This window comes from Tupaia chinensis, unplaced genomic scaffold (assembly GCF_000334495.1).
Source record: "Tupaia chinensis unplaced genomic scaffold, TupChi_1.0 Scaffold000066_1, whole genome shotgun sequence".
NCBI classification, from domain to species: Eukaryota; Metazoa; Chordata; class Mammalia; order Scandentia; family Tupaiidae; genus Tupaia; species Tupaia belangeri.
In genome coordinates, this window is record NW_006159525.1 from 1,094,716 (window position 1) to 1,106,790 (window position 12,075).

A 12,075-nucleotide genomic window follows, 5' to 3' on the forward strand; every position below is an offset into this window, starting at 1 on the left:
CCCCCCCAGCATCTGCCCCGAGGCTGGCGAAGAGAGGGGGGATTGTCCTGTTCCTGCAGCTGGATGGGGAAAGGTGCCGGGCGGAGGAAAGCTGAGGCCTGTTTACACCAGAGGCTTCTCCTCGTGGGAGCCCTTACAGACGGCCCGCGAGGCAAGCACTCATTTCTCCAATTCCCATTTCACACTGGAGGACGCTGGGGTCAGAGGGACTAGGTGAGAATCCTGCCACTGCGACACTGTCAAGACTCAGGGCTCAAAAGGGCCACCGAACCCCGTCTCTGATATTAGCAACCAGGAGGTTCAAACAAACAGAAAAAGTAGGGACTAAAGTTTAAGCACTCGTACTATTTAAAGAAGTCTGCTCAGGTGCTGAGTTTCTGGGTTTTTTGAGAGGTTTTCGCTATAGGGCGCGTGTGCTCACCAGACAGACAGAGACAGAGAGACAGAAAGCGAGAAATCACTCCCCAGCGGAGATGGCCAAGCTGCAATCCCTTCTCCTCCATTCTCCTCTCGGGATCTTGGGCACGCATGCACATGCGCCCGGCGTGAGTTTTAAGCCACCGGGTCCGGGATGGGAACTGCGGGAGTCCAGTGACATAGCCATTATGCTAACTGCTGGTTCCCTGAGTTTCTTTTCAACTATGAGGGCTGTATTTTAGTGTGAAAAAAATTTAAGCACTAGTACGCAATAGAAGTTACACATTTAAAATGTGCTGACTGGACGCAGGGGCACTCGGGCTCCGTCTTTCTTTAGCCAGCCCACTTTCCCAGCATGGGAAGGACAGTCCCCACCCCCCAGCACGGTGGGGACATGAACCTCTGTGAACAGGGCAGGAAGTGAACCTTGAGGACACAAGTTTGCCCGCTGACTCCGGCCTAGCACCTGCCACCTGCACCCCTCTGCAGGACCGAGCGGCACCCCCTCACCTGTGTGATCTCCTGGGTGGTGATCTCAATGGCGTGCTCCTCCTCGCTGCTGTCATCCAGGGTGGGTCTGTTCAAATGCTTGTCGTGCAGGCTGGCTAAGTCTTTCATCTTCTGCTTAATCCGGCCAACATCGTATTGTATCTGAACAGATGAAGCCACCAGAACGTCGCTGCGGCCTGGCAGGTACCTGCCTCCCTCCAAGGCCATCAGCTACCTCAGAACACAGGGCTCAGCCTGGCCACGGTGTCGGTTTGCCCACGTGTGAGCCATTTTTAACTCAAGTGACCAGAAAATCAGATAGTACTCCCCTTGTCGTACAGCTTTCTGATTTCCTCCTATAATTCCAGTAGTGACCGGCTACGGGAAAGCCAAAGCCCAAGTCCCTAACACACACACAGCTTCTTGTGGTGCGTACAGGGAATAAATCACAGCTGAAGAATCTATAGGGACAGACATTAAAATAGAACTAAAGTGGGTCACATGGCAGACCCCCTAAAATCTGCTCTCATAATTACTTTTACAAAAATGAGATGGTGTGAAACTAACATTTACAACACTTACTTCATCCACTCCATCCACCCATTTGGGAGGCGACCGTTTTGTCACGCCAATGGCTGCTTCTGGATCTAAGCTGATGCCTGACACCAGCGCCATTCGGTCGTCTGCGAGCTGCAGGGAAACAGGGGCTTTTCACAAAGCATTCGAATTTGATTTAGAGAAGCACAGTCTTCCTCTCATTCCAATGCTACTCCTTAAGAACATACAGGAAGGCGTGGGCACGTGCACTTGCCTTCTTTATAAACTTGCTTTTGACACTGCTAGGAGTTGGAATTGCTTCCCTAGGTCTTAACTTGCTTGGACACACCTATGAGCATGAATTTTACTTGATCTGGCTAAAGAAACGTAATGGAAAAGTCAACGAAAGACCCTTAAAAGAAAGGCCTCCCTCGATCAGTACCAGGCAGGTCTGCCAGCCCTCTAGAGCGGATGCGGACAGACACAGGTGAAAAGGCACGGAGCCATCAAGGGGAGCAGCAGAGCTTCCAGCAGAGCTTCTAGCAGAGCAAGATTTACTCGCTTCCAAGTAGCTCATTTCTGAAACGGGCTGGTGCGGTTACCTTAGTAAACGTGAAAGGGACAGCCAGGAACATGCAGAACTGCCTTAGATAAGATTACCTTCAGCAAAAGCAGTCCTTAAAATGTCACTTCTCTGCCATTAAGCTTCTCCAGGCGACATTTCCCTTATTTTGAAAGGATATCAGTAGTTCTTGTTTATTTTAACTATAGAATACACTGTCTTAGAGAGCTTTTCGGAATGGGAGGAAGTTGTGGTGGGGGTGGTGGGGCCTACTTAAGCCGTTTTCTTGCCTAGAGGCAGGAACAGTTGAAAGGATCTATTTTTTTTTCTTTTTAAGAGTGTTTTTGCTATAGGGCACAAGCTCCCAGAGAGACACAAAATGAGAAGGGGGTAGGGGGAATGGCAATACCGCAGTCTCTTCTCTTCCATTTTCCTCCCGAGATTTTGGGCTTGTGCAGGCATGCCTGTGCCCGGTGTGAGTTCTAAGCTGCCGGGTCTGGGACTTGAACCGAGGTCGACCACATGGGAGACCAGCAATGTAACCATGACACACCTATTGGTCCCAAAATAATCTTTTTTTTGAGAGGTGCGTGCACTTGCCAGAAAGACAGAGAGAGACAGAAAGCGAGAAATCACCCCCCAGGGGGGATGGCCACACCGCAATCCCTTCTCCTCCATTCTCCTCCCAGGATCTTGGGCACACACGCACACGCGCCTGGCGTGAGTTTAAGCCACCGGGTCCAGGACTCAAACCGTGATCGAGTACATGGGAATCCGGTGACACAGCCATTATGCTAACTGCTGGTCCCCCAAAAGGATCTTAAGGTGGCTCAGGAGCTCAGAATTTTACATGCCAGCTTCAAAAGATCCAGATGATGGTCAAAATATAACGGAAAACAGGCTACAAATGTCCCTTATGGACCATCTACACTTTTCCAAATCCTGTTGTAGAACTGAAATAACTTCTACTGCTTCTCTTCCCCTCCCTGCACTAGTCTGAACTTTTTCATTCATGTGGTAAATACTTAGTTCTCTAACCATAAAGGAACAAGACAAAATCTTAGGCCACAGATGAAGGGGGTGACTATCACAAAAGGGAAAACCTAGGGTAAGAAAGCCCTTCAGGTGAAGGCCCAGAGGTCTCTGCAGAATCCTGGCGGACACCAAGAGGGTGGCCCCAGGCTCAGTCTGCTCAGGGAGCCCTCCTAGCCCAAGGACCACACTGTCATTTTAGTTCTTCAGCCAACGGAGGCCCAGTCCCTGAGGGGTCGTTCTCAACCTTTACCACCACTGCCGCCTTTGTTTTTAAGAATTCACTAATAAAACTTTCATGTTATTTAGACTATTTTAATCCTCATCAAACCACTGGGTCATCGGAAAAGTCATGACGCGTTTTTCTATACAAAAATGCGTCATGACTTTTCCGATGACCCAATACGTGAGCTGGGAACAATTATTCCGACCTATAAATATGGAAATTGAGACTCAGAAGTTAAATAGCTGACCCAAGGTCACAAGGCTGTTAGGGGAAAGAGTGAACCTGGCTCAGCTGACTCCGGAAGCCCCTTCGCCCTACAAGCTGCCAATCACTCTGGCAGGCCCATGAAAAATAGCTGCGATTTGCTAAGAAAACGAGCAGCAGGCCAAGAGGCCATCAGATCAAAACAACAGCAATAAAAATGCACTAGGGACTACAGGGCGACCTCCGGAGAGCATGGCCAGCGCAGCAGAGCCCAGCCCTCCCACTGCCCACCGTCTGCAGACACGGAGCGGGCATGGAGGGGCCGCCTCTGGACAGTCCGATGGATGGAGTGCCCCAAAGTCACCAAGAGGCGCACGTTGTGTGAAGACACCCTGATTGGGGCAGAGCAACAAACCACATGCCCAGCTCCCAGTAATCGTGTAGCTGGTGCTGGCCACAGAGCTACTGCAAAGGCATGAACGCATAACTGCAGCTGTCTGCACAGAGCAAAACCCAACACGACTAGGGTGCCTCTTCATGGGCCACCAAAGTGCCACCACGCCAGTTAATGATCTAATCTAACACGTTCTATTTTTACACGTATGTCAACAGAGTAGTAGCAGTAAGGCTCTGTTTACAGTGCTGTTCGTTCTTTTTTTTGGAGAAGTTTTTGCTATATGATGCATGTACTCGCCAGAAAGACAGAGAGAGACAGAGAGACAGAAAGCGAGAAATCACCCCCCCAGGGGGGATTGACGCCGCAATCCCTGCTCCTCCATTCTCTTCTCAGGATCTTGGGCACGCACGCACATGCACCCGGCGTGAGTTTAAGCCACCGGGTCCGGGACTTGAACTGCAGTTGACTACATGGGAGTCCAACGACATAGCCACTACGCAACTGCTGGTTCCCAGTGCTGTTCATTCTTAAACTCAAGCTCTCCCATGGTGCTGTGTTTAGTTCACACCCACATTACACTAGAAAGATCCACCTACAGTTGCCTGCACTGTTTCTGGACCAACCACGTGTGGACAGAAGGTTGACGTGGACTCACTATTCCTCACAGACTGAATCTCTAATTCTCTTCACTTATTCTTGCCAAATTTCAACTCAGCTACTACCCCAAGTACATGATGCTGGTCATTAAAAACTTTTCTTAACCAAACTTGTGCTTAAGAATCTTACCAGAGTTTTTAGATAAGGAAAAAAAAAATTTAAACTGTATTTATGAGAATTAGGAATTTAAGAGTACTGGGACCAGCAGTTAGCGTAATGGCTATGTCGCTGGACTCCCATGTAGTGAACTGCAGTTCGAGTCCCAGACCTGGTGGCTTAAAATACGCCGGGTGCATGTGCGTGCGTGCCCAAGATCTCGAGAGGAGAATGGAAGAGAGGGGACTGCAGCGTGGTCATCCCCCCAGGGAGAGTGATTTCTCGCTTTGTCTCTCTGTCCTTCTGGCGAGTGCATGCCCTATAGCAAAAACCTGGGGGAAAAAAAAAAGAATTTAAGAGTTCTCATCTCTGAGCTATGGTTCTGCCCCTCCAACAACTACCACGGTAACTGCACCACGGCCAGGCCACCACTCCCGAGGGACATACAGAAAAACGCCAGCACAGCACACCGAACGGCTTTCCTGCCCGTCTCAGTAGGTATCTTTGGCCTTGACCCACTTTAGAGGTTGACATCTGTCCTGTTAAAGGGTACCAGACTGCGAGGATGTGCGCGATCTATAGAAGGAACACCCCCTGTCATAAATCCTGCTGTTCCAAATAAACGACCTTCCCACCCTCCCACACCCGGCCTTGACAGGAAGGCTGATTTAGTGGGCCGGAAGGTTAAGGAGACAGCGAAGCCTCTGTGGAGGTTGGAAAAGCCACACACATCTCCTTCCCCCTAAAGAAAAGTAACTACATCCAGCCGCAGCGCACTGCTACGGAGAACAATGCTGACGCTTCCAGACTGTCTCGAGCAATGGCATTTACAGAGTCCAGCAGGCACTTCCAAATCAGCTTGGAACTCTCTCCCAAGGCCAGACCCTGGAATGCTCCCCGGAATGCTCCCCGGAATGCTCCCTGGAATGCTCCCGGCTTCCCTAAGACAATCTGGCTTGAGAAAACCCCGTTCTGGTGTTCTGGGAGGAGAATCGTGAGAAAGGAGAATCAGGCTGTGCTGGCACTGCGGCTGGCCTGTGGCAATTCACACTCGTGCGTACTTTTCTGCTATGAAATCCTTAACAGATGTTCCAAGTAAACTTTAAAAAGCACAAAATATACAGAAACAAAAATATTTGAGAAATGACCCCCTCAGGAGATGGTCACGCCACAATCCCTTCTCTTCCATTCTCCCAGCATTTGGGGCAGCACGCACACACTCCCAGTGTGATTTTCAAGCCACCAGGTTCGAGACTCGAACCGTGGTCAGTACGGCGCCTTAACCACCATGCCACCTGCTGGTCCCCAGCAAGCTGATACTAATGGTGCTAGTCTCACTGATTCTCCTTTTTTCTCAACTACTACATACACCCTTTAAAAAAGTAGGGAGCAGGAGCTATCAGCCCCCCACGAGTACTGCTCTAACCTCTCCACTGACTTCATCCTGTTCAGTCCCAATGACGACCCTCAGGAAAAGGGCCCCAGATTTCAGACGGGACACTGAGGCCCAACCAGGCTCAGAGGCTCTCCAGGTGGACAGGCAGGGGGCCCATGGCCTGGACCTTGGCCCTGCTGGGGCTCTCCCAGGTGCCCACAGCCTCACTCTGCCCTTGCTAGGTGGGCTGTATGGTTTGGAAGCTAGACCTTTACATTTTGGACTGCTTTAATAGTTCCTATTGTGAATTAAAAACAGCAACAATTTGGGAGATGACATCATACTGGGGGAGGCAGCTCAGAGGCAGAGCGCAGGGGAGGGCGAGGCACTGCCTTGAGCAGGAGGCAGGTCCAGCTGTCGTGTAGCTGGTGCTGGCCACAGAGCTACTGCAAAGGCATGAACGCATAACTGCAGCTGTCTGCACAGAGCAAAACCCAACACGACTAGGGTGCCTCTTCATGGGCCACCAAAGTGCCACCACGCCAGTTAATGATCTAATCTAACACGTTCTATTTTTACACGTATGTCAACAGAGTAGTAGCAGTAAGGCTCTGTTTACAGTGCTGTTCGTTCTTTTTTTTGGAGAAGTTTTTGCTATATGATGCATGTACTCGCCAGAAAGACAGAGAGAGACAGAGAGACAGAAAGCGAGAAATCACCCCCCCAGGGGGGATTGACGCCGCAATCCCTTCTCCTCCATTCTCTTCTCAGGATCTTGGGCACGCACGCACATGCACCCGGCGTGAGTTTAAGCCACCGGGTCCGGGACTTGAACTGCAGTTGACTACATGGGAGTCCAACGACATAGCCACTACGCAACTGCTGGTTCCCAGTGCTGTTCATTCTTAAACTCAAGCTCTCCCATGGTGCTGTGTTTAGTTCACACCCACATTACACTAGAAAGATCCACCTACAGTTGCCTGCACTGTTTCTGGACCAACCACGTGTGGACAGAAGGTTGACGTGGACTCACTATTCCTCACAGACTGAATCTCTAATTCTCTTCACTTATTCTTGCCAAATTTCAACTCAGCTACTACCCCAAGTACATGATGCTGGTCATTAAAAACTTTTCTTAACCAAACTTGTGCTTAAGAATCTTACCAGAGTTTTTAGATAAGGAAAAAAAAAATTTAAACTGTATTTATGAGAATTAGGAATTTAAGAGTACTGGGACCAGCAGTTAGCGTAATGGCTATGTCGCTGGACTCCCATGTAGTGAACTGCAGTTCGAGTCCCAGACCTGGTGGCTTAAACTACGCCGGGTGCATGTGCGTGCGTGCCCAAGATCTCGAGAGGAGAATGGAAGAGAGGGGACTGCAGCGTGGCCATCCCCCCAGGGAGAGTGATTTCTCGCTTTGTCTCTCTGTCCTTCTGGCGAGTGCATGCCCTATAGCAAAAACCTGGGGGAAAAAAAAAAGAATTTAAGAGTTCTCATCTCTGAGCTATGGTTCTGCCCCTCCAACAACTACCACGGTAACTGCACCACGGCCAGGCCACCACTCCCGAGGGACATACAGAAAAACGCCAGCACAGCACACCGAACGGCTTTCCTGCCCGTCTCAGTAGGTATCTTTGGCCTTGACCCACTTTAGAGGTTGACATCTGTCCTGTTAAAGGGTACCAGACTGCGAGGATGTGCGCGATCTATAGAAGGAACACCCCCTGTCATAAATCCTGCTGTTCCAAATAAACGACCTTCCCACCCTCCCACACCCGGCCTTGACAGGAAGGCTGATTTAGTGGGCCGGAAGGTTAAGGAGACAGCGAAGCCTCTGTGGAGGTTGGAAAAGCCACACACATCTCCTTCCCCCTAAAGAAAAGTAACTACATCCAGCCGCAGCGCACTGCTACGGAGAACAATGCTGACGCTTCCAGACTGTCTCGAGCAATGGCATTTACAGAGTCCAGCAGGCACTTCCAAATCAGCTTGGAACTCTCTCCCAAGGCCAGACCCTGGAATGCTCCCCGGAATGCTCCCCGGAATGCTCCCTGGAATGCTCCCGGCTTCCCTAAGACAATCTGGCTTGAGAAAACCCCGTTCTGGTGTTCTGGGAGGAGAATCGTGAGAAAGGAGAATCAGGCTGTGCTGGCACTGCGGCTGGCCTGTGGCAATTCACACTCGTGCGTACTTTTCTGCTATGAAATCCTTAACAGATGTTCCAAGTAAACTTTAAAAAGCACAAAATATACAGAAACAAAAATATTTGAGAAATGACCCCCTCAGGAGATGGTCACGCCACAATCCCTTCTCTTCCATTCTCCCAGCATTTGGGGCAGCACGCACACACTCCCAGTGTGATTTTCAAGCCACCAGGTTCGAGACTCGAACCGTGGTCAGTACGGCGCCTTAACCACCATGCCACCTGCTGGTCCCCAGCAAGCTGATACTAATGGTGCTAGTCTCACTGATTCTCCTTTTTTCTCAACTACTACATACACCCTTTAAAAAAGTAGGGAGCAGGAGCTATCAGCCCCCCACGAGTACTGCTCTAACCTCTCCACTGACTTCATCCTGTTCAGTCCCAATGACGACCCTCAGGAAAAGGGCCCCAGATTTCAGACGGGACACTGAGGCCCAACCAGGCTCAGAGGCTCTCCAGGTGGACAGGCAGGGGGCCCATGGCCTGGACCTTGGCCCTGCTGGGGCTCTCCCAGGTGCCCACAGCCTCACTCTGCCCTTGCTAGGTGGGCTGTATGGTTTGGAAGCTAGACCTTTACATTTTGGACTGCTTTAATAGTTCCTATTGTGAATTAAAAACAGCAACAATTTGGGAGATGACATCATACTGGGGGAGGCAGCTCAGAGGCAGAGCGCAGGGGAGGGCGAGGCACTGCCTTGAGCAGGAGGCAGGTCCAGCTGTCCTCTTCCCGGTGACACCTTACTCAGCACGTCCTGAGGAGGACGAAGAGTGATGTGTGCAGGGAACTTGGAGTTGGACGGCCACCCACTCACGCGGACAGTGGGCAGGGGGCCGGGCTGAATAAGAGCCTCTGAGGCCACTCTGCCAGGCCCGGCCTCACCGACAAGGGTGAGTGACTGCCTCCCACTCTGAGATGTTCTCGCTGTTCCCAGGAGACAATCTGAAACCCAGCGTTGGCCTTGGCAAGCCAGCCAGGGGCCCACTTCATCGTACCCAGTTCCAGTCGGCGGGTACCACAGCAAGCCATGGCGGGCCGCAGGACCGTGGGAAGTCAGACCTACGCCAGGGCCAGTCCTGGCAGCTCGGCTCCCTGGCCGGGAGACGCTGTAGGTGAAAGGAGAAGGGTGCAGGGGAGGGGATCGGGGTGACAAGGACAGGACGACACCCAGAGGTGAGCCCGCAGCCTCGTGCTCCCGGACAGCAGCAAGGGCGTGAGGAGACAGCGACGCTCCACTCAGTCGCTGGTCGGGACGTGAACGCCCCTTCTGAACACCACAGGCCTGGTGTAAGGGAAGCACGCGGGCCTACTGTCCCCACGGCCCAGCCAGTTTCTGGAACAGGACTTGGGAAAGACAAAACGAGCTCCCAGGGCAGACCCCGAGTGATCAGGACCAGCGAGGCACCGTCTCCAGGACGCACGGAGGCTCCGGCCCAGGCTGCTCTGACCCATCACGCGCTTCCTCTGGGGGTTAGAAGTTCCCAATTTGTCAAATAGCACCGACTCGACGCCCCTCTATTCTAAAAGAGCCTACTCTGCACCCGAAGCCTTCACATCCTAAGTCTGGTCAGCGAGTCCGTCCACCACTGCATCCAGAGAGCCGGACCTTGGTGTGAGCTGGCCTGACTGCCCAGCGCTCAGGCTGGGTGGCGACACTGAGGTCCCCCCTTGGGGACAGGAAACCAGCAGGCTCGGCCAAGGCGTCTGGCTCAGGGGGTGACCACTGAGAATTTGTTTCTAAATATGAATTGTTGGTGACAAAAGGGATCCATGCACATAATGTGAAAATACACACCCCCCCTTAGGAAAGGGTTTGCAACAGAGTGGGCTCTTCTGAGCAGTTTATCTACTGTTAAATTTCGTGGGCACCTTCTCGGAAACTGTCAGGCAGACGCGAATATTGGGTCCAATGGAAAGTCCCATTTTCCTATGCAAAAACGCATCATGACTTTTCCAAAGGCCCGATATAGATGCGAGGTATTTTTCTTTTTTTTTTTTAAAAGCCACCTGAGGGACCAGCAGTTGGCGTAATGGCTATGTCACTGAACTCCCCTGCAGTCCACCGCTGATCAAGTCCCAGACCCAGTGGCTTAAACTCACACAGGGCATGTGTGTGTGTGTGTGTGTGCCCAAGATTCTGAGAAGAGATTGGAGGAGAAGGGATTGCAGTGTGGCCATCGCCCCCGGGGGGTGATATCTCGCTTTCTGTCTCTCTGTCTCTCTGTCTCTGTCTTTCTGGCGAGCGCACGCGCCCTATAGCAAAAACCTCTCCAAAAAAGCCACTCGGATACCACTACCACACCATGTGCATCACGCTGCCTCACTTAGCCATGTGTCCGGGAGCTCGGCGCGGCCCTGAAGGGCTTCCTCTGCATAGCAGCAGAGGTGCGAGGGCCGGAGTCAGCAGCACACCCGACTGCTGTCCTCACTGGGGAAGGCCCTCAGCCACTACTGGGTAGGAGCCCCGGTTCTAAAGATGGACCTGACCCGCCTCACCTGCCACACTCCCTAAACAGACCCTTCCACCTCCAGCTGTCTGTAGAGGCACGTCCCTCGGGACATTACCCACCTCTCGTCCCGTCGGACAGCTGCAGGATAAGATCACAGCAGTTTAATCTTGTGGTCCTCGGCGTCGATCAAAGCTACCACACTGAGATGCTACTGAACACACAGCCTCTGCCTGCCGGCCGGCCGCAAAACTATAAAAGGGCCAAGCACGTGCAGGGAGGGCAGAGCGTGGAAACGGCCAGGGTGACAGCTCTGGAGGCATACTTGAACTGTCACTCGCGACACCAATACCAGTGACTGGGAGGGGCTGCACAGCTCGGGGCTCGTGAGGCCGAGGGGCAGCCAGACGCCAGCCCCGGTGCCCCACCTGAGTGCCTACACACTCACCTCGAGGAGATCCGGCACCACTGGCAGAGCCCTAAGGGACCCACAGACTTCACAGCTCCCGAACTGCGACCTGCTGCCCAAGGGCAGTGCGTAACGCTCTAAACCCTCTCCTAAACCAGCGCTTGCAAGGTGTGAAGACACATAAAATGCATTCTCAGCACTACATTGTTAGACACAATTATAAAGTAGCCAAGCACTTAGAAGCAGCTACTGTTTTATACATCATCGAAGACTCCAGGGGATAAAACAGGGATTTTTATAAACTAAAGTGACCTAATAGTCAAAAATATTCAAAACACGATACCTCGTCCAGCTCCTGAAGAGAGAGGTTGTCCCATCGGTCCCATCCGGTTAGGGAGAGCAAAAGGAAAGGGGCATAGGGACAGACAGACAGACAGACAGAGTATGGTCAGTGGAGAAAACACTGCAATTTTAAGCAATTCTAAATTGACTAAGAATAAGATCCACTAGCCAAGGCATTCAAATGTCCCCTTTCTGACTCTTCCTTTAAAAAAAAAAAAACACTACAACCATCTTTTTTTTTTTTTTTTTTTTTTACTGTGGTGTTGGTACATAAATTTTGGTACATAGGTAGAAAGCAAGCAGTAAATAGCTGGAGAAGTGAAAACACATTGGAAACAGATAAAACACGCTCGGCCTTAGATTCACTGAAATACACTGCTGCTTCACGGGCACTCGGACGTTCTGAACATCCCTCACTGAGGAAGGTGAAATCAGACGGCAAAGCTAAGATGTAATTTCACTGTAAAATAAATGTGTATTTTAACATGTCAACCAGCCCTGCAAATGCAATAATATTTAAAAATGAACACTCCACAGGATGGCCTGGGGCCCTGTCGGGTGCCGTGAGTGATGTGTACATGAGGTCCCGCCCAGCAAAGCCTGCAGACACAGAGTGTCGTCGGAGCTGTGCTGAACCAAGAACCACGAGCCACTCTTTCACGGAGAAAGACACAGGTGGTACA

General features: G+C 51.5%; 1 protein-coding gene across 5 annotated transcripts in view; it reads right to left on the bottom strand.

Annotated features, from left to right (window-relative positions):
* STX16 (syntaxin 16) overlaps positions 1 to 12,075 on the bottom strand; it is a 29,174-nt gene that overhangs the window by 7,173 nt on the left and 9,926 nt on the right. For 2 of the 5 annotated variants that reach the window (XM_006141865.3, XM_006141867.3), the window contains exons 2-4: positions 11,394 to 11,405; positions 1,489 to 1,596; positions 928 to 1,068 (exon numbers count right to left, since the gene is read on the bottom strand). In XM_006141865.3, coding sequence (XP_006141927.1) covers positions 928 to 1,068; positions 1,489 to 1,596; positions 11,394 to 11,405 — 261 coding nt within the window. Of the gene's footprint in view, positions 1 to 927; positions 1,069 to 1,488; positions 1,597 to 11,393; positions 11,406 to 12,075 lie in introns of those variants that run through there. The other 3 variants (XM_006141868.3, XM_006141866.3, XM_027766306.1) reach the window with 2 other exon arrangements.